General features: G+C 42.1%; 2 protein-coding genes across 2 annotated transcripts in view; one reads left to right on the forward strand and one right to left on the reverse strand.

Moving 5' to 3' along the window:
* Positions 1-20183, reverse strand: part of zgc:92140 (uncharacterized protein LOC447854 homolog) — a 670238-nt gene that overhangs the window by 209396 nt on the left and 440659 nt on the right. The gene's annotated exons all lie outside the window — the stretch shown is intronic.
* tmem59l (transmembrane protein 59-like) lies at positions 913-14804 on the forward strand. The gene is made up of 8 exons (XM_049587245.1): positions 913-1238; positions 2550-2655; positions 3415-3509; positions 3679-3831; positions 11695-11800; positions 11922-12036; positions 12748-12865; positions 13052-14804. Exons 1-8 carry the CDS (start codon positions 1074-1076, stop codon positions 13208-13210), a joined length of 1017 nt encoding a protein of 338 aa, XP_049443202.1. The 5' UTR covers positions 913-1073; the 3' UTR covers positions 13211-14804.

The raw sequence follows: 20183 nt of genomic DNA on the forward strand, positions 1-20183 counted from the left end.
TGTCTTTGTGTCTGTTTTCAAAAAGTGCCATAAGCTGCAACTACTACAAAAATATGTTCAAGCATGAACACCCTAAACGGCTGGAGACTTTTAACCCAGTTACACTCATATATCCCTTTACATTGTACTGTTATTTCCAGTTGCAATGGGTTTTTGTGCCATGTGTGTTTCTATTTCTCTAAACCAAGGTTTAGACTGATGGAATAAATGTCTTGGGACCATTTAGTGTTAGCATTAGGTTAGTTTAGTCTCTGGGATTTTGGTTAGTCTTAGTAGGTTATAGATGCTTCATGCTTTGTGTCATGTCTTGGCCCCTATTCTCAAGCTTTCAATGGCTTGTCAGGGAGTTCCTTTCACATCTCCATCTGTTTTTGTGAATAAATTTATGAAGTAGAATGTTGATGGTTTCACTTGTAACTGAGTATTTACGCTGTTGGAGACTATTACTGCTTTGTCTTAAGGATCTGAGAACTAGGCTACTATAAGGTATATGCTGTATAATATTCCTATAATGTTCACATTATTCGTTAAACTGTTTTCAATATTTAAACACTTTTATAAGTAAAGTTACATAAACCATCAAACAGACATGACATAATACAGACTAGTTTAACAGGTAATGTCTCCCCAGCTGATGTGTGTTGTGGCCCACATGTGTTCCTGCAGGATCTTTACAATCAGCTGATAATTGTGACATTGATTATGTATGAACTATCAATACTTCAACAAATAGTCCATCTGTGTGCAGTGTGCGGGACATCTGCCCCCCGCACTTTGGCCCTTTTCAACTATCTGACACATTTTTATTAATGTCATCACCGCCACATTGTGCACTGCGGTGAAGGCAGCTCTGCAGGTTATGTGTGTGTGTGTGTGTGTTTAGGGTGGGCAGCTTTGTGCGTGATGATGATGATGATGATGCGCGTGACGCCACGAGCAGAGGCAGATCAGCGGAGCAGACAAGGACCCGGGCTGAGGCAGCAGCAGCAGCATCCGCACCAGCAGCGCCGCCACAAAGGGAGCTCAGTGCTGGTTGAGGCTCGACTCTCCAATTCTCTTCTCCAGGGTTTGAGATGCTCCGGCTCGGCGGCAACATGCGCGGCTTCTCGGCCCTGCTCTCCGTGCTCCTCGCCGGGCTCGCGGCGGCGTCCTCGGATCTGTTTGACAACCAACTGGGCGACATCAATTACTGCAAAAAGCAATGCCAGCTCACCATCAAAAACAAAAGCCCTGCTAAAGTAAGTTATTCCTGAATGCTGTAGCGTAGGCTGCCTCTGCAGAGAGCGCATTATCAGCAGCGAGCTCATAGATACAGCTTGTCCGACATTTCAGCGCCTGCACCGACATACATACCAGCACAATATATATTATGCATCGAAAAAAAACTCTATATTTACATTAAATATATAAAATATCTGTGTTTATGTCTGTGCGTAATGACATGGTCGCTCCGATTTTTCGCTGCATCCTCTTGGATGCTACGGCGCACAATTAGGCCGAAAGATGGATGCAGCTCATTTTCTTCTGCACCTTACAGATTCATCCAAGAAGTGAACTGCACTCAGGCAGCTCATCTCGAGATGTAGCAGCAATAAACTGCGCCAGTCACTGATTAATCCGCAATTAAGAGCTCGGCCGGGGGGCAGGCGTACGCAGCGCAGCGCAGCGCAGCGCAGGCAGTGGAGGATCAGTGAGACTATTGTGAGCCATGAAACAATTATCCTTTATCGACAGTTAACGCAGCTCATCCTCCTGCTCCGACCAGGCCACACTGGACCCCGGCAGCACTGTAAATAGATGACGGCTGTGAATCACCAGGAGTTCCTGTGGTTTAGAGCCTTGCCTAGATTTCCAGTGTCGGATGTTTTTCCTCCCACCACCACCTCCTCCTCCTCCTCCTCCTCTGCTGCCTTCAGGTGTGGTTCAGGCGTCCTGCAGGGCAGCAGGAGCAGAGCTGCAAAGCGGATCACAGTCACCTGCTTTGAAGACTGTGATTGGAAACGAGAATATGTCGAGTTTAGGGTCATCACACTGGGCAGCAGCTGCAGAGATGTTGTATAAGCAGCCGCCACCAAACTATAAGACACCGTCTCATGATTTGTGATAAACACCCCGCTGTGAATAAACAGGGACACGCAGTGAAGATGATGACAAGCACAAGGCTGTGATAAACCGTTCATGGTGGCGGTCAGGGAATCTCTTTGTCTCGCCTGTTCCCACAGAGGTCACAGGAGGGCGCTGTTTCCTTGCTCCAAACCGCGAGTTGAGGCATCATGACAGGAGGAAGTACAATAATGTGCATCTTCCTTTATCCACCACCTCATTTTCCTGCACAAGTTTCATGCCACTGGCTCATTACCACGGCTTCTCCTTCTTACTGACTGTTTATGACAGGCTATAATACAACAGCTGCACCGTGTCATTAAGAGATGCCATAACCCATCAACCCGTCATATTTTTCTAACAAGGGAATCTTGAGTTTATCCAAGGCGTGCAGGAGACATCTCTAATTTTGCATCTCCCTCTCTTCTTCTCTGTCTGGCTGATAGGACTCCATAATGAACGCCTGTCACCGCGGCTGTCGTCTCTACTCCATCTGCCAGTTCGTCAATGGCAACGCCGGCTTCAATACCAGCAGGGAGGAGTGTCAGGGAGGTGAGTCAGTGTGTCAGCCTGTCTGTCGGACTGTCTGTTTGGATGAGTTTGCTGGTCGTACAGTCTTGCTCAGCAGGCCGAGGCCAAAGTTTAATTTGCAGAGGCCTCGATCTTTAATATGTTGCATCAAGATGAGCAGCAGTGGAACCAAATCCTCATAAAAATAAAATCTAAATCTAGTCAGTATCATTTATTTGAACCTACGTCTACTTAGTGCAGCATAATGTGCCCGTTTAGTTTCTTATTTCATTTGAACTGTGCCTAAAAATCTTGAAGGAGTGAGACCTTTGGACAAGACAAGGCTCCTTTTACCTAAACACACCAGCTCTGCTTAATATTGCAGTGTTTTCTAAAAGCTGGCAGACTCAGTGGGTATTGTCTGGGTGTTTGAGGCTATTTTGCCCTGTTTGAACTGCTATATTGGAAATCAATGATGTGATTTGCCGTCCAGACAGCAGATGCCCCGTTGCCCCCTGTTTCAATCATGGCAACGCGGAATGAGTCGTCTCCGCGGGGGCCAACAAATACATCTCCCTTGCACCTTTATCTTTCTTCCCACATAAACAGCCTGTACCTGTTTCATGTCTTCTCATCTTCAACCCAACTGACTGTTGTGCTCCATGCCCACTCTCTTTTGTGCGTCTTCCTTTTCTTTATGCACTCTCACCCCCCCCCCTCTTCTCTTTGTTTTCTTACCATCATGCTTCTTCTTTCATGCCTCACAACTATCTCTCTCTCCCTCTCTTGCTTTCTCTCCAGCCTGCCAGGAGGCATATATTAAGCTGCTGGAGCAGGAGGCCTGCTGCACCGGCTGTGCCAGCCAACCCTCTGAACCTGAGATCAAGAGGAGGAAGGTGAGAAAGGCAGCGCTGCAGTCAATGGCTGCGCACACAAACACTGCAAATGCAGCCAAAGTGACTTAAAACACCACTAAGAACATGTGTGTACACACAGTTTACTGCAGCACATACACTCTCAGCACATACTTCTCCTTGTAAGAGTGTCTTGCTCTCTCCTCTGCAGCTCAGGGCCATGACTCTCCGCCCAAAGCCCCCCTCTGTGATGGAGGCCGTGTCCAGCTGGTGCAACGACATCGTGAGCTCCGCCCAGAGCTTCATCTCCTCCACCTGGACCTTCTACCTGCAGGCTGATGATGGCAAGGTTGTGGTTTTTCAGGTAAGTCTTACTCATAGATAAATGATCAAAGTTACATGTTCATATTTTCTACTCTCTGTTAACAGTTTGTGTGACCTGATGGTGTTTTAAGCTCAACTCAGTTCCTAAAACTTTTCAGATGATAGATGTTTTTTTTTTTTGTTGTTGTATGTCTGGTTAGGGTGTAACGATACAATAGTCTAGATCAATATAATGAATCAACGATCCAATATTATTGAAAAATAGAGACGACTGGTTGCTCTGTATATACAAACGTCGATCAAAATCCATCGGGTGCTCGTGGAGAACGGGAAACATTAGGATGCACAGGAAGACAATCCAGGCACTCCAAAAATATAGAGAAACAAGGAAGGAACTATTAAAAATCCTTTATTGTGATAGCTAAATCATTAAAAGAGGTCTTCGTCAGGGCTCTCAAAACATACAACACAGGTATGGCCCCACATACAGTATATAGTGGCCAGAACCAATCAGAGGCCACCACATGACCCATATATTGGCACGGCAGGTGAAACAAATAGACAATAATGAAAAAATAAGTTAATAAAATACAGAGTGACGTGAGGTAAGATAACCAGGACAAATAAATTTAGATATATACACACCTATTTTAACCCACAGGCTGTGAGGTGTATATCCAGATATAATATCACTGATGCAAAGTGCAAATTTCGGTTCATGTCATTATCATAAAGATGCGGCTTAGCGCCAGGCAGATAATGGAAAGCAGCCAGGAAAGAGACAATGAGGATATCGACTGATATTGTCTCATACTGATCGCAGGCCCGTGAATCAAATTAAATCCAAATTGCACTGTGACAGACTTTGTGATATCAGCAAATATCGTACTGTCCAAGGAATCAATATAATATTGTATTGTGATGAAACTATTGATTTACACCCCTAATTTCTGCGATCAGCGGTTTGTTTTAGTAATAATTCATGAAAAGCTTCCCTCCTTTGGCTGAACTTAAAATGAAAACAAACTCCACCTCCACTGATCTAAAGTTAATTCCCAAAAAGTCAAGAAAATAGGTTGACAAGTGATCTCTACATTTGCAGTGCTGCACTAAAAAGCAGCAAAGTCAACTGCTAACATTGAGTCCCAATACATGAGTTTACACTGTGCTTGTGTGAATGTGTGTATTTTTTATTTCTTTTACAGTGTTTGTCGATGTTGCGTGAATCAGAATTCATTTAAGAGTCACATGTTGTAGCAAGGATTCAACCTGTTTTAATTTTAGCTGCAGGGCTGCGACATTTCACCTCATTACTATGAATATGTGCGCTGACAGCAGAGTTGGATCTTTAAGTGTTTGGCTGCAAAAGACACAGACAGATGAACATTGTATTACGGCCCACTGAGTCATGACGGTGGAAAATTATAAGATTAATATCTACAAAGCTTTTTCATGTCGTGTGTTTTATGCTGGAGGTTAAAAGCAAGCAAGTAGACCTTTATAGATTATGAGCTGAGCTAACCTCTGCTTCCTGTTAAGATAGTGAAATATATCCTCTCAGCTATCCTCTGCCGTAGAGCTTGGGTCACTGCCAAAACAACTCACAGCCCATTTCAGAGTCGGTGCATCTGTGAAGGTTGAGTGAGCAAGGGCACACAGCGGGGCGGGGACAAGGTGGCTGAATCCGAAGGGCTGCAAACTATTTTTTCAGCACTTTAATTGTTTATAAATGTCCTTTTAAATTATGTCACTTCCTTCAGCGCCATGCATATTTGATAACCGGCAGGGCTAGCTCGCCTCAGGACGGAAACTCGCTGCAAGATTTAGAAGAGAGTGGACTGCACTAAAAGAATAAAGTTCTGGTTGTGACAACTAAATATTCAGAAGTTATTTCTGGGAGTTTGAAAAGATGAAGTGAGTGGAGCTGCCAGACTTGCTGTTCAAGATTACCCTCGCAGAGGGGGTTATATTTTGGCCCTGTTGGTTTGTCTGTTTGTTGAATAACTCAAAAAGTGGTTGAAAGTTTTGGCAGTAATTGCTTTTTGGTGCAGATCAAGGATTTGCATTGTCACAACTGATGAACTACGTACCGCTTTAAAAATCTGTGTGTATTTTCATGCAGATTTGGATCCAGACTAAACATGTCTTCACATTTTCTATTATTGAAATAGCAAATTCAGAGGTTTTTGCAGCCTTGGCAGAAGTCAGACTTGAACGTATTGTTAAGGTCAATAGTCAACCACCTATACATTAAAGCTATAATAAGATTTGGTTTGTCTAACCGCCAGACTCCCCAACCATATCCTCCAAAAACTGGTCAGAAACCTGCATCCCTGTCAGGGGTTTTCCCATTTGTGACTTTGATGGCATTTTTAGCTCCATAATTAAAGGGCTCAATGGGAAATGACAGTATTTATGCACCGTAACCCATACAGAAGGGCTACTGTATAACAGAGGAGCCTTTTATGTGCCGAAATTCACTATTAGGTACGTGAAGCTGTGTGCAGACTGGGCTCTGAGGCACCACCTCATATGGAGATACAGCAGCCAGCCACAGAACATGAAATTACCAGCATTTCTTTCGGACGTGGTGATGGATGTTTGCTCTTTATGGAAGTGACATGCAGGCTGCAGCGGCGAGGGGAAGCCAGGCTCCACGGGGCTGTGAGAAGACTATCAGGCCTGTGTTTAGTGGGCAGCTGGCAAACCGCCACCAAGCTGACAGATTGACTCTCCGAGTGTTGAAACAACAGAAAAAGTCCAGCTAAATTGAGGGACAGCACGGGGGGGGGGGGGGACAAGCCAACGCTGTCCGCCATATAAATTATGTGGATCTCTACAATGAGCCGACTGTCTTTAAGCATCCATCTGTGCGCGCATGTGTGTTTGCGTGACCTCAAGTTGTGAGAATAACTAGTTGTGTGCATCATAAAAACAAACAGTGGCAGCAGTTAGTTCGGATTATAAGGGTGGAGTAAGTCACTTTTGGGTCACAGCTGGGGTTTGTCTCCTGCAGAAGGAGAAAATAAAGAAAACTTGTAATTTTGAGGAAACAGCCTTTTACGTTAGTCATTCCCTCCTCACCAGCCCCATGTTATTTTCACAAATCAGCCCGTGATAGTGCGACGGTGTGCGAGTGTTTGGGACAAAAGTGAGTCGATTAAAGACTTCCTCCAACTGAGCTGTGGTTCTGTTAGCGAGCTGCCCTGCAGAACAAATTGAACTCGGCGTAAGGCTGAATACAAAGAGAGAAGTCCCTACCCCATTTCTTCTTGACAATTGCATTAGTCATTCTGCCCGAATGAATTTTAAAGAAACAAAAAACCCTGAGCAGAGTGGAGAGAGAAATAACAGTGTTTGAAGGAAGCGTGACTTTGAGTTATGAGGCTGCGCCGAAAAGGAAGTCAGTGTACTTTCTCATCTTAGTTTACTCATCTAAGCACAAGACACAGAAAGGGACTTAAGCATGAACAGTACATATGGTATGTGAGGCACATTCGTGATTTACGGTATTGTGGTCTATTTATTAAGGTCTGTGTTTGACCTCCCTACCATGTCTGTTGCTTTCATCCATAGGCCCATTAGTTAATCCTGAAGATATGAACTTTAAAAAGGGCTCAGTAATATCCTTAAACATCTGGGAATTGTAGTTTTTAGTTAGCGTTAGCCAAACAGGAATAAATAGTGCATTTCTTGGGGGCATTCTCAGAAGCGAATTAATACATGTTTGGTGCACTAGTGAGCATTTATGGCTGCAGGAACATGTGTGTGGGACGATAAACTACAGAGGCCATGTTCATCTTAAAGCTGGTTTAGGCAGAAATCTGGATAAAGAAAAAAAAAATAAACAGCAGAATTTAAAAATACACCCTCCTACTGCAGCTCTACCTCTCTCACCAGCTGGCCATGAGCATATGCAGACGGTACATACAGTAACCCAGTGTTCCCCATACCCCGTACTTAGCCATACATGAATTTATTTTATCTTGTTTCACTGTAGAGTTGCGCTCACTGCATTCACTCAGCCCCTGTTTCCCTCACTATCGTTCTTTCTTTCTTTTAATCAGACCACAAATGAGACAATAATTAGCTAGCTAGCCACCTCACAGTCCCTCCACCTCACTCCCCGCCACCATGGACTGTTTCACAGGGAGGGGAGTTAGCAGCAGCTCTGAGAGGAACCCTCGGTTTGTGGCTGTAGTGGCTCGCATTCGCTCAGCACAAACCCTTAGCACTCACAGTGGACTGGTAGCCAGCATTAGCGCCAGTTCTTACCGGTGTTATGGCAGCAACAGAAAGTTTGCCCTAGAGCTGGGGTTTGGACTGGCTGATTTCAGGTTGCAGCAGCTGCTGACTGGCTCTAGCTAATGTTAGCTACATAAACGAGAACATGAAGCCACACTGTGGGCCTTTGGCTCTGGTTAGCAGAAGGCTGAACTATTAGAAATATTTCTATCCATCTCTGAAATGTTTCGCCAATGTTGGTAAGTGTTTTATTGCGTTTATTGTCAGACTCTCTTCAAGACTCTCTTTTTGGATTGCTTTACAGTGAAGGCAGTTGTTGCTGATGTTGAAATATTATCTTTCTCTGCCGGGTTCTCCACTATTGAATCAGGCTTTCATCTAAGGGACATGCTTGTGCATCTGTATTTGTAGAACAGCCAATAGGAACACTCTCTCTGAAATGCCTTGTGATTGGCCAAAGTCAGGGGCTGTATTTCCTAAAGCCTGAAAACGAAGCTAAGACGAGGTGCAGAGGTCTACTCTAGTTTTCTCTCAGTCCAACTGAATAACAATATGATCAAAGCTGATTATGGGATTTTTGCCCAATGATGCCAAAATAAAACTGCCTACCCCAGCTTTAATAAACAGTGGCATTCTATGGAATAGAGGGAGAAGCTACGTCACATTTTTAATACTTAACACTTGTTAGCAGGATCAATTTAGTATTGATTTTTGTCGTTTCATGAGTAAGAGAATTAGCTCCAGAATTTCCCCAGACTTGTCTTTTAATCCCAAAGTATTTAACTTTCAGTCAGAAGTGTTAAAACCCTGTAACACATCATTTCATGTCATTTTATACATTTTCTGTGACCTTGAAGTTTCGCACCCAATGGAAATATAAAAAGAAGTGTTACAGGAATACACAATCCTCAAAATAGTAATCAGTTACTCACCCTGTGTTACATTGAATTCATGAAGAAAACTTTTCTCGCATGTCTCTACGGTGAACAAAGAATCCTAAAAAGGATAAAGATCTTGATGAATTGAAGTAAAAGGACAACGTGTTCATGAACAACAAAACTATGTCAAAACATCCATTTACAAACTCCCACTGGAGTATAATCAAAGTCTCTTTTATCCAGTCGTATGCTCAGTACTTCCCAAAAAATGCAGTTTGTTTTGATATAGTTTTGCTGTTGTTCATCAAAACAAGTTTTTGGATTCTTCTTCCATAGTGTAGGCATGTGAAGGATAACAGTTTCCCTCATTAACTGAATATAACACAGGGTGAGTAATTGATATATGAATGATCACTCTGTGGTTTAAATACTCCTGTAATTGACCACATGGGGGTGCTGTAATCAAAGTTAAGGCCATTATTTTGATACCATTCATCCAATTTACTGGAAATATTTCCCCAAGGTTTATTTGCTTGATGATTAATTTGCATCAGACTTAATGCACAGCCAGAGGGGCTTCAGCCACACTTTGTAATCACTTACCCCTCTCTGTATGGAGGGATAGTTAATATGTAAGAGGCAGTGTTGTAATTTTGTTTTTTTTGTTCCATGTTTATATTCATTTGTGGAGCCTCAAAAACAGATTTTATTCAGTCCCAAAATTAACACAATAAGAGAAGTGAAAGTCTAACTGTATCCACCACTGCTCAGCCTAAAACCCTGTCTCTCTCTTTCTTCTTTCTCGTCTCTCTTTCTGTGAGCCAGAGCACCTTTTGCTTTCCCCCTCTCATAATGCGTGACAGATGCAGATCGGGCTCGGCTCGTTCCGATGGTTAGATCTTTTCAGGCTGCAGCCAATGAGAATGAACCCCCTCACGTCTCCGCAAACCTTCACACTGCCGCTGCATCTGGTTTCAATGCACTCTGTCACAAAACGCTGCTCGCTAGGGGTAATAAACCCAGTTGTGAAATGACTTTTTCAACAGAGGAGATTTGAAGCCTTTTGGGAGGCAAACTACAGTAACCCGCCATGTCTACACGGTTGACTACAGTATGTTGTTTTGTTATTCTGGACAAGTGATTAAAATCATTCTGTGGAAAACAGATCAATCATTTCCTAAGTAAAGTAATGAAAATGAATGAAACTGCAAATGAATTCTGCTACTTTCACATTATAGCATAAGACACAGCAAGAGGTTTCAAAGTTCATTGATCCACTTAGTGTCAGAATCGATAACTACTGGGAGGTTGATGCTGCTGCAGTGGGATATACTGTACTGCTTTAAATACAAGCGTGTGTGTTGTTGCTGAGGCCAGCAATCGTATTGTTACAAGCAGAGGGAGGGTCAGCAGTGGGGAACCAAAAATCCTCTTTTAATGAGTTCTCCAGGGGGAACCAGAAACACTGTGCACATAATAAAACACACAACAGTGCAAATACTGACAGCAGGCTGTGCGTTATGTGTGTAGCAGTTGTTTTGAAAGCCATTTTTCAGAGGTGTTGTCCCAGTTCAAGGGGTTTTAACTAAACTGGTTTGAGTAGGTGAGGAAGACACAGACAACCAGATAAATTGAGCAGGCAAGAAAAAGGGATGGAAGTCATTAGTTTCAGGTCTGTTTGATTAAGTTATGCAACATATTTAATGGTCAGAGTTATTAATCATTTTGCTTGTGTTCAGATTATGATTCAGGAGACATTTTTATTACTGAACAGAGGAGTAAATTCAGATGGTGACCTTGTAAAACAATATGGTGAAAATATTTCAAACTGCAGCACTCTAATTGCAAAACCAGAATAATTCCTGTAACTGATGGTGATCTGTTGACCCATTTTAATTAAACTGTGACACCATGAAGGCATGATGTTGAGTAGATTAGACATGGAAAAATTCTGGCAACAAAGTGACATTCAATATTATTGACTGAGAGAGATTTTATATTTTATTCATTTATTTTTATTTTATGTAGAGATTTTATATTTCAGATAACTGTATATAGGGATTTTATATTTTATTTATTTTTATTTTATATAGAGATTTTATGTTTTATTTATTTTTTAAAATTTTATGTAGAGATTTTATATTTTATTTTATTATATATATATTTTTTTACATTTTATATGGAGATTTTATATTTTAGATAGAGAATTTTTATTTTATTCTTTTTAAAATTTTATATATAGATGTTATATCTTAGATAGAGATTTTATATAGAGATTTTAAGCAATGTTCCAAAATATGAGTTGATATAAATTATTTTCTTTATTGAATCCAATTTATTTTTGTCCAGATATTTAGTAAGATTGTATCAATTTCATCCAGATAATTAGTAAATCTAAAAAAAAAATATTTGGCAAGCTGTTTCCTCCTGCCTCCAGTCTTTATGCTAAGCTAGGCTAATTGCCTCAGGCTCTGGCTCCATAGTTATCACACAGACATGAAAGTAAATATCTAACTATCCCTTTAATGCTTAATGTTGAGTTTAGCTACATTTGGAAATGTAAAAATTATGTCTTGCCTTTCTTCGTGTCTCATTGTGGATTCATCTCCTGAGGTGTTTCTCTCAGTTCATTTGAGCTTCCCAGCCAACTATTCTTAGTTGGAGCTCCTCTGTGGTCTGACCTCACAGTGTTAAACAGACCCTTAGATGTGCTGCTGGATTACTGTGGTATAATTGCTGCCACAATGGCTGAGTGTCTGTGTTGTTTTTTTTCTCCTCAGAGCCAGCCGGAGATGGAGTACTCCCTGCCCGAGCTGCAGGCTCCTCGATCCAACGTGGCGGATAAACCTTGGCCTCAGGTCCACTCTCACACCCAGAGACCCCATGGTGAGCACAAACACACACATTTATTTATGTGCAGCAGCACATGCAGGTTTCTACAACATTCTCTCATAAGCATCCAACTGAAATCGTCTTTGTTGTTTGCTTTCACTGACTTGTTTGTCAGGTGTGAGGGGACATGGCGAGAGGGGAGCATCCAAAGCAGGAGGCAAAGGGAAGCACCCAGTCCAGCACGCAGACGACCCCACCGCTGAGCATGACTTCCTCGGCTGCATGTCAAGGTGAGCCGGAGCTTGAGTTACCCTGCTGAGACTTAAAGGCTTAAATGAGAGAACTAATGTTTTTACATAAAATATACTTATTAGTAGTGCCAGTCATTTCATAATGAAAACACAGTTTGATTTCCAGTTTACTGTCAGCATGGAAATCAACTTGCAGAGACTTTAAACGTTCTTGACCGAACTAATAGCTAATCCATCACACTTATCCAGTTTTATAATTGTCAGACTTGTGATATGCAGTGTGTGCTTTTCAAGTCAGTCTACGCTCTAATTAACTGCCTTACCATGTGATGATGTTGTAACGTCGACAAAAATAGATAGATGTGATGGATTAAGATGCAGCCGCTGAGATGGATTATCTAACTCAGTGGTTCTCCAACTTTTTACACCACGTACCACCTTAGAAAATATTAGGCTCTCTAAGTACCAACACTAAGACAGACAGCCCAGCCTATTCAGCGACACACAGTTCATGCATAAGGCAAGTTTATTCCCTCACCTTTAGTGCTATATCGTAGGCAGCTGGACATGCCTCTGCTTCATTTCAGAACTGAAGAATCCTCTTGGATGAGAGGTGAAACGTTCTCAAGAACTCAAGCAAGTCCAGTTGCCTATGATACAGCACTTAAGATGACCATGACCTGGATGACTGAGAATCTTCACCAACTTTACCCTCTAATGTTTGTCTCCTCCTTTTCTTTCTTTCTGCAGACGTTCAGGCCTTCCGCGGTGGATTTTAGCGGCCTGTCTCTTCCTGTCCATTATGGTCATGTTGTGGCTCAGCTGTGCCAGCCTCGTCACCGCACCAGAGCAGCACATCAAGACGCAGGTACACACTAACACACACACAGAAGAATACCTATGACTTCATAAGCTTAAGTCTCGCTCACAAATTTAAGGGCTTTCTGTCTGCAGCTGTTTGGTGACTCAGCATACTTGGCCGTGCACTCTGAGTGTGAAAGTCAAGACGAGGTGAAGAGAAGCATTTTAAGTGAACTTCTTTGTGTTTTTTCAGCTGAGCATCAACGGAGATAAAGAGTTTCTGGATAACGCCCACAAAGTCAACCCGTACCACCTGAGTCCTGTGATCGCTGTCGCCATGAAACAATCGGAGGAGAGCCAGGAGGCAGGGCCGCTGCCGGTCAAAGTAGACCTCAACAAAACCTGCGTTTAGAAAAGGACCAACGGGAGAGCTGCTGTCTTGTTTCCCAGGGTAACCATGTCTGAAATCCGCGGCCCGTTGGTACAAGGGGTGAAACAAACACATCACAGGACTCAACCAGTCACCAGAATTTTTAAAAAACCCATATTTTTAAGAGCATGGCACCCTCCCGTCATTTAAAATTATGAAACATCTAGCTTGGTCTTGTTGGTCTGATGGCATTTCATTTCCTTGTACAGCCCAGATTTCTTCAAGTCCATCCTCAGATTATCTTAAACGATCAGCCTGCTCATTGCTTATTGATAAGTGAGTGCTCTTGTCTCTGAGCCATGCTGGAGACAAGCAGGGAGGATGGATCGCAGCCGAAAGCTTTCATATCGTTTTTCATGTCTAGCGTGGACCAGAGAAGACAAACGCCCAGATTCATTGTAGATTTAATTTTGCCTTGTTCTCACAGAGAGTTTGGATTAATTGATGGGTTGCTGAGAGCGAAAAGTGAAAGAGAGGAAAGGAAGATGAATAGAAGGTGGGCTGAATACTTTGAGAGCACTCCTGTGAGCTCTGCAGGAAGGATTAGAGATTTAAAATCATATTTTCCCCCCGTACAACGTAAAACAATTCTCCCCAAATTCGGAGAAACGAAGACATTCTTACTCCAAAAACTAAAATAGCGTCTTCTGTCACCTTATTTCTCTGTGTGTTTGTGTATGTTTGGATATGTCTGGATGTGTGTGTACATCAACAGCACACTAATAATAAAAACTGGTAGGTTTCAAACTGGACTGAAAACTGGACGCTCTGTCAAAAACAAAAACTTTATTTATTTTCTACTCTATTTATTCAGCGTCATCATCATGAGTTAACTGTTAAATAGTGTTATTGAAGTGCCATGTACAGTTAGTTCATCATACAAATGTAATTGCTCTGTATGTAAAAATACATCCGATTGGGAAGAGACACATAGAGGGGAGACTGCACCTATTACTGTATTATTATTCTCATCATATTATTGCTCTTATATCACTTCAAGAGTTCTTTGCTGTTATATGTGCCATGTGCTTTCTAATAGCTGACTATTTTGTATGTCCTAGGAGCACACACTGAAGGATAACCTCTGTAACAATGTGTAATGCAAAAGCTTTTAACATAGACCGTTATTATTGAACAGAGTTGCACAGTCTTAGAGAAGATTTTTTCTGTTTTCCTCTCAGTGCTTTTTGATGTCCTGTAACGCTCTCTTTTCATCCAGGCTGCGTAGACAATAAACCGTGCATGCAAGTGACGCTTTGATAGTTTAGCTTAACCGCCTGCCATTGTCAGTATGGCAAGACTCTACTGTAGACTTGTGATTTTTGTGTTACTATTTACTGTAAACATTGAATAGAATGTGTAATTATGGACGACGGCATCCTCGTGATTTTACGGGAAGGACTCTTAATTAAAAAGCCATTCAATCGATTGCCGTGCCGGTTCAGACTGAAGGTATACATCACGAGGAGTATGATATGGATTTCAAACTGTATTGTTTCCTTTTTACTGGTCTGTTTATTTTCAATGAAATGAAACTGACAACATGATGAAATAAAGTGTTTTCATTGTAAATAAATTAATGTGTCATGTTTTTTTTGTTTTTTTTAGATTTACATTTACAAAAACAAAAAAACTGAGTGTAGTGTTAGTTCAGGCAGGACACGATGTCAAGCTCAGCTCATATCCCAGCTACATCAGCTGATCTCAAACAGCCGATCAACTGATGGAGCAGGTGATTGATTGAAGGGAGTGAGCTGATAGATCACATGATTCCTTTCTTTGCAACCAATTGGTGAATCTTATTCAGGGAACCCTGTTTAAACCGCCCTGGCCTGCCTACTGTTGGGGCCACCCCAGCTCCTCCTTTTCATGCTGAGTCTCATCAATGTCATCTCTGTTAGTCATCGATTCTTGCTCTGTTCCTTTCCAGGAGGGTCTTTGCTGCTGCTCTCCCTGCCTAAGGCTTTCCATGTAGGCGCATGGAAGGGCAGGGAGGTTTGCTCTCTCTACCTCAGGCTTTCCTCATTTGCAAGTGGAAGGGTGTGCTCTCTCCGCCTTATGCATTCCATGTAGGCGTGTGGAAAGGCAGAGAGACCTTAGAACAGAGCCATATATAAGCCAAATATAATACTGCAAATGGAAATAAAGTTTTCATTGACTAAAGTGTTCCTGACTGAACTTAGGGGTGTAAGTTTCATGTCAATATTAGGAAGGATTTGGGGGTCCAGAAATTTGAAACTTGATTTCCTGCATTATGGTGAATTTTATGCACAAGTTTGTGCCTCATCACCATCAAGTTATGGTGTAAATATCTTTAATTTAGTCAAAATAAAAGTCGTCTACTTTCAGGTTTTTCAGGTCCTTCCTGAAATCTACACCTATGTGTGATGAGATGACTCCAGCTGCAATACAGTGATCTGCAACTTAGAATGAATGTGGCACAGGGCTGTAAAGTGGGGCCACTAATGACCTCTTCCCTACTTCTTACCATCTTACTTATGACTCTATGGCTTGAATCACACCTATCTTCTAGCGCGGCCTACATTGTGATGTGAGCGACACATCTTTAAAGATACAAGAGACAGGGGCATAAAGTTGGGTGGCCAGTGTCCCCTACAATGGTATCATACTGACAAAATCTGTCCACAGACAGGCAGACAAACAGATATATAAAGACCTTGCAAAATACTCCTCTGTGGTAGTTATGGTCCAATAGGTATCACCAGGATTTTGCTATGATAACACACATTTGTGTTATGGATCACTGTCCATTTATCATGTTGATCTGTTCTGTATGACATCTATTGCACGTCTGTCCATCCTTGAAGAGGGATCCCTCCTCAGTTGTTCTTCCTGAGGTTCCTACCATTTTTTGGAGAGTTTTTCCTTATCTGCTGCAAGGGTCCAAAGGACAGAGGGATGCCATATGCTGTAAAGCCTCTGAAGCAAATTGTAATTTGTGATATTGGGCTTTATAAATAAAATTGAATTGACATGCACACAGACTCACAAGGTGAAACAGCCATCGTGACATTGATGCTGTTGGTAGAATATAACTAAATAGATGGTTCACATGGTATACTGTAGCCAGAGTGTGCAGCTGTGTGTGTGTGTGTGTGTGTGTGTGTGTGTGTGTGTGTGTGTGTGTGTGTGTGGGACAGAAAGAATCTTGTTTACTCTGAGAAAAAAAGCAGAAAAATAAAGAAAATGTAGGAAAAAGTTACATTAATTACACATTTGAACATTCACATACTTTTGGCCGTATAATGTAGGTCAAAAAATCTTGTTATTACATTTAACACTGGTCATTTAAATATATATTTTTTTAAATATCTGTTTTGAAATCTGTTAATAAAATCCAACAAATCAACATTTCTCTCCAAATCTCTTTCTCCACTTTCACAATAAGGTCCTAAGTGTGTAGTAAGTATTGATGTCCACTTGGTGGCAGTATAGTTTCAGTGTTTCTTTAACTACCCTGATGAGGCAGCTGTGCCTTTTATCGAGTTCACCTGTGCTTAAGTGATAATTCAATAACTATACACGATTGTGCATCAGAGAAGTGTTTTTATTTTATTTTAACACCATTTAAAGTCATAGAGAGAGAGAAGGCTCTACGGCCGTGGATAACAGATGTTTGCTGCTCATTTGAAAAACAGTCATGAGGCATCTTCTTACACAAGAACCTGAGGTGGGCATACTAGTCAGGAAAAATAATGGCTGATATTTATTCTGCAAAATACATTAAGTCTCTTTCTGAGGGGATGAAAAATGGTCACAGAAAACATAACAGATGAGAGCTGCGGCATCAAGTGAAGGCACATTTTGCTGCTGGGACAACTGCTGAGAGAATAAATGAAGCACCTGCCTGCCTTTACCTGCAGGAGACAAACACGTGTGATGGAGTTCTGCAAACTTAGAGAGAAATCTGAGAGTTCATGCATTTGGGGCTAAAATCATACCCTGAAGTTTGTCATTCATAATCTCTGCATCAAGAGTGTCGATATTTGATCAAACACAAACTTAATTTACATATTATCTTGCATGTGGGCTATTTGTGTTTTCACCTGACAGTAAATATATCATGTCTGTATGGGAAAGTTGCTCACAGTTGTCTGCAGGGCTGAACGGTCCTCAACTTGTACTTAGACTGTGCAGAAGAGATTTATCTGCATTACAATCTGGTATAGCCAGAAAATCTGTAGCCTATAAATCAATCAAAGTTAAAACACTGTTTCTCCTGCGCTCACCTGTAACTGGAACAAAGAAACTCATTAGGTTAGTTTAAATAAGCTTCTTTTGAAAAACAAAAAGAAAAAAGAAAGAAGAAATCTGGTGTGGCTCTTCTGTCGTTGCATCATAAACAGCACAGATACAATGAATACATAATCAAACACAAACCAGGGGCAGCACAACAGAGCCTCCAGTGCATGTGTCCAATTAGCATAACATGCTGGTTGGCTGTGTGATAGACAGACAGACAGAAGGAAATATCAAAACATGCCTCCTTGTTGTCAGCTGTGACACATAATCAAAGCAAAGAAGCTTCTCTACAAGAGGGTGTTACATTATATTACCCTATGATGTTTTGGCAGGGAGCTTTTTTTAAGTGTGGAGAGTGTGGTGCTGCTGGTCACGGTGCACGCTGTAGGTCTGAAGGCACCACTGACACTCCCCATTAGCACTTGAGGGTGTGTCGACAGGTGATGGCAATTACTACAAGCCTTTAGTGAGGTGAGAGGAGTCAGAGGGTTTCAAGCTCAACCTGGATTGAGAGCAAACTTTTCAGACTCAGAGCATCCTCTTGCTTTTTGTTGTTTTCTCACACAAGGGTCAAACCCTCCAGCTGCTGTGTGGGCAGAGGGTGCAAATTTGTATCTTTGGCTGCCTTTTCACCCACTGCACAGGAGGTGCAGGCCGGAGCACAGCTCTGATTTGTCTGCCATACATTCAGACACTTTAGGTAAAGAGAGAAAAATTGCCTGCTGTAGTGCCACTTCAGTAACTTGACCGGGTCCGGCCTTCGCTCTGTATGTAGTGAATGAGTTTGGCAGCAGCTGGGCTCCCATTGATGACAGACTGGGGAGAGAAAGAGAGAGAAAGGTAGGGGGTCTCCTAAGTGTGTGTGTGTGTGTGTGTGTGTGTGTGTGTGTGTGTGTGAGAGAGAGAGAAAGAGAGAGAGACCTGGCTAAAAATAGATCCCATATTTGTGTGTGGACGTGGTGGACGAGAACAAAATAAAAAAAATATAAAAGAGTAGGGACAGATTGTACTTTTCACACCACCATGTGACTCATTTAATGCAAATGGGGTCTGTTGTCTCACTCTTGCTTTTTCTCCTGCAATCAGTATTTCTGTGTTGACGCAGGGAAAGATAAGATTTTATGCTCCATGCAGCCTCAGGCTCGGGACAACACACACGTCACTCGTACTTCTTACGCAGTGTGTGGACCACCATCAAGAAAATCTGGGTTTAATCCTTTTCAGTCACATTGCCACATGGCTGAGAGGAAGCCTTTTGCAAGAGGATGGTGTTTTGTTCTTCCTGCCACAGGACGGTGGCTCCAAACCGGGCCTCCTTACCCATAATTTTATATATCGATACTGAGGTCATGAGGCCAAATCTCCAAGCACCGCACTCCCACTTAGAAATTTTGACTAGCCACAAAAATGGTTTTTATTTTACTGTTTCAGGCCGTTCAGAAATGCAACTCTGGTGTCAACATCAGGGAGGACACAAATCAAACTGGGGATTTGGGGGTCCAGAATATTTTAAGCATCAAACACTACATTCCAGTGAACTTTATGCACCAGTTTGTGCCTCTTTGGCATCAATTCATGGTTTGAATGTCTTATATTTAGTCAAAAATAAAAGTCCTCCACTATTTCAGGTGCAGTTTTTAAATTTTAGGGGACACATATCCCCTCTGTCCTTCCTGAAATCCACACCTATGTGTGATGGGATCAATCCAGCTACATCAGAAATCTGCGACTTAAAATGAATGTGGCCCAGGGTCGTAAAGTTGTAACCTCTGACCTCTAAACATATTGACATGTGGTCATGGACTTTCCATGTCCACATACGACATGCAAGGTACCCTGGGTGTGTTGGTTGTTGACACTCTGGGACACTGTGTCAAGTTCTGCCAGTTACATGCATTGTCTTCTTTTAAAATACACTTCTGTTTTCACAGGAAATTTGACATTTACATACAGTCTCTTTCAAAATAAACACACTACGTCGGCACAACACAATTGACAGGTTTTTTTTTCCTCCAACAACAAAAACATGAGGTTAGGTTTTGGAAAAAAGAACAGGGTTTGACTCTAGAATCTTACGGGACACAAACACCACTCTCTCGAGTTAAAGTCGGTGTTTGTTGGACCCATCACCTCCCCTGCCGCCTGCCCCAGCTGGACCTTCGCTGCTTTAACTTTTGTCCTTGTCCCGCGTGTTTCCCCCTGACGCCGCCAGGCACTGTAAAACTATAACAGCAACTGACTGCATATCATACTGACGCTATAGTACACCTTTTTTCGTTGGTTTCTGAAGCCATACGTCACTGCACAAGCGCCGGATTTCGACGACTTCTGAGTTAGATTGGGCTCCCTAGTACCCAAGTTCAAGGGCGTAGGTGTTGTCTCAACATTTGGGGGGACACATATGAAACAGTGGTTGGAGTCCTCTGCCAGAAAATTTTGAGCATCAAGCACTCAATGTGCTGCAGGTGGATTTTTCTGCACCAATTTATGGTGTAAATGTCTTTGTTTTTGTCAAAATAAGAGTCTTGGAGAGGACAGATGCACTTTTTCTGAATATTGAGCGCGACATGTCCCCTGTATCCCCCCTGAAATCTACACCCATGCTCAAGTTAATGTCTTTGACTTCACCTTTTTTTTCCTCATTCTCTTTCTGGCCTGCTCATTTTCATCTCTATGTGCAATACTAGTTGTT

This window comes from Epinephelus fuscoguttatus, linkage group LG10 (genome assembly GCF_011397635.1).
Source record: "Epinephelus fuscoguttatus linkage group LG10, E.fuscoguttatus.final_Chr_v1".
Classification (NCBI taxonomy): domain Eukaryota; kingdom Metazoa; phylum Chordata; class Actinopteri; order Perciformes; family Serranidae; genus Epinephelus; species Epinephelus fuscoguttatus.

Excerpts from the sequence above, each read along its gene's own strand:
- tmem59l (XM_049587245.1), top strand. The coding sequence starts at position 1,074 with ATGCTCCGGCTCGGCGGCAACATGCGCGGCTTCTCGGCCCTGCTCTCC. Across the intron at positions 12,037-12,747 it reads TTCCTCGGCTGCATGTCAAG|ACGTTCAGGCCTTCCGCGGT; the intron begins GTGAGCCGGAGC and ends TTCTTTCTGCAG. Across the intron at positions 12,866-13,051 it reads AGCAGCACATCAAGACGCAG|CTGAGCATCAACGGAGATAA; the intron begins GTACACACTAAC and ends GTGTTTTTTCAG.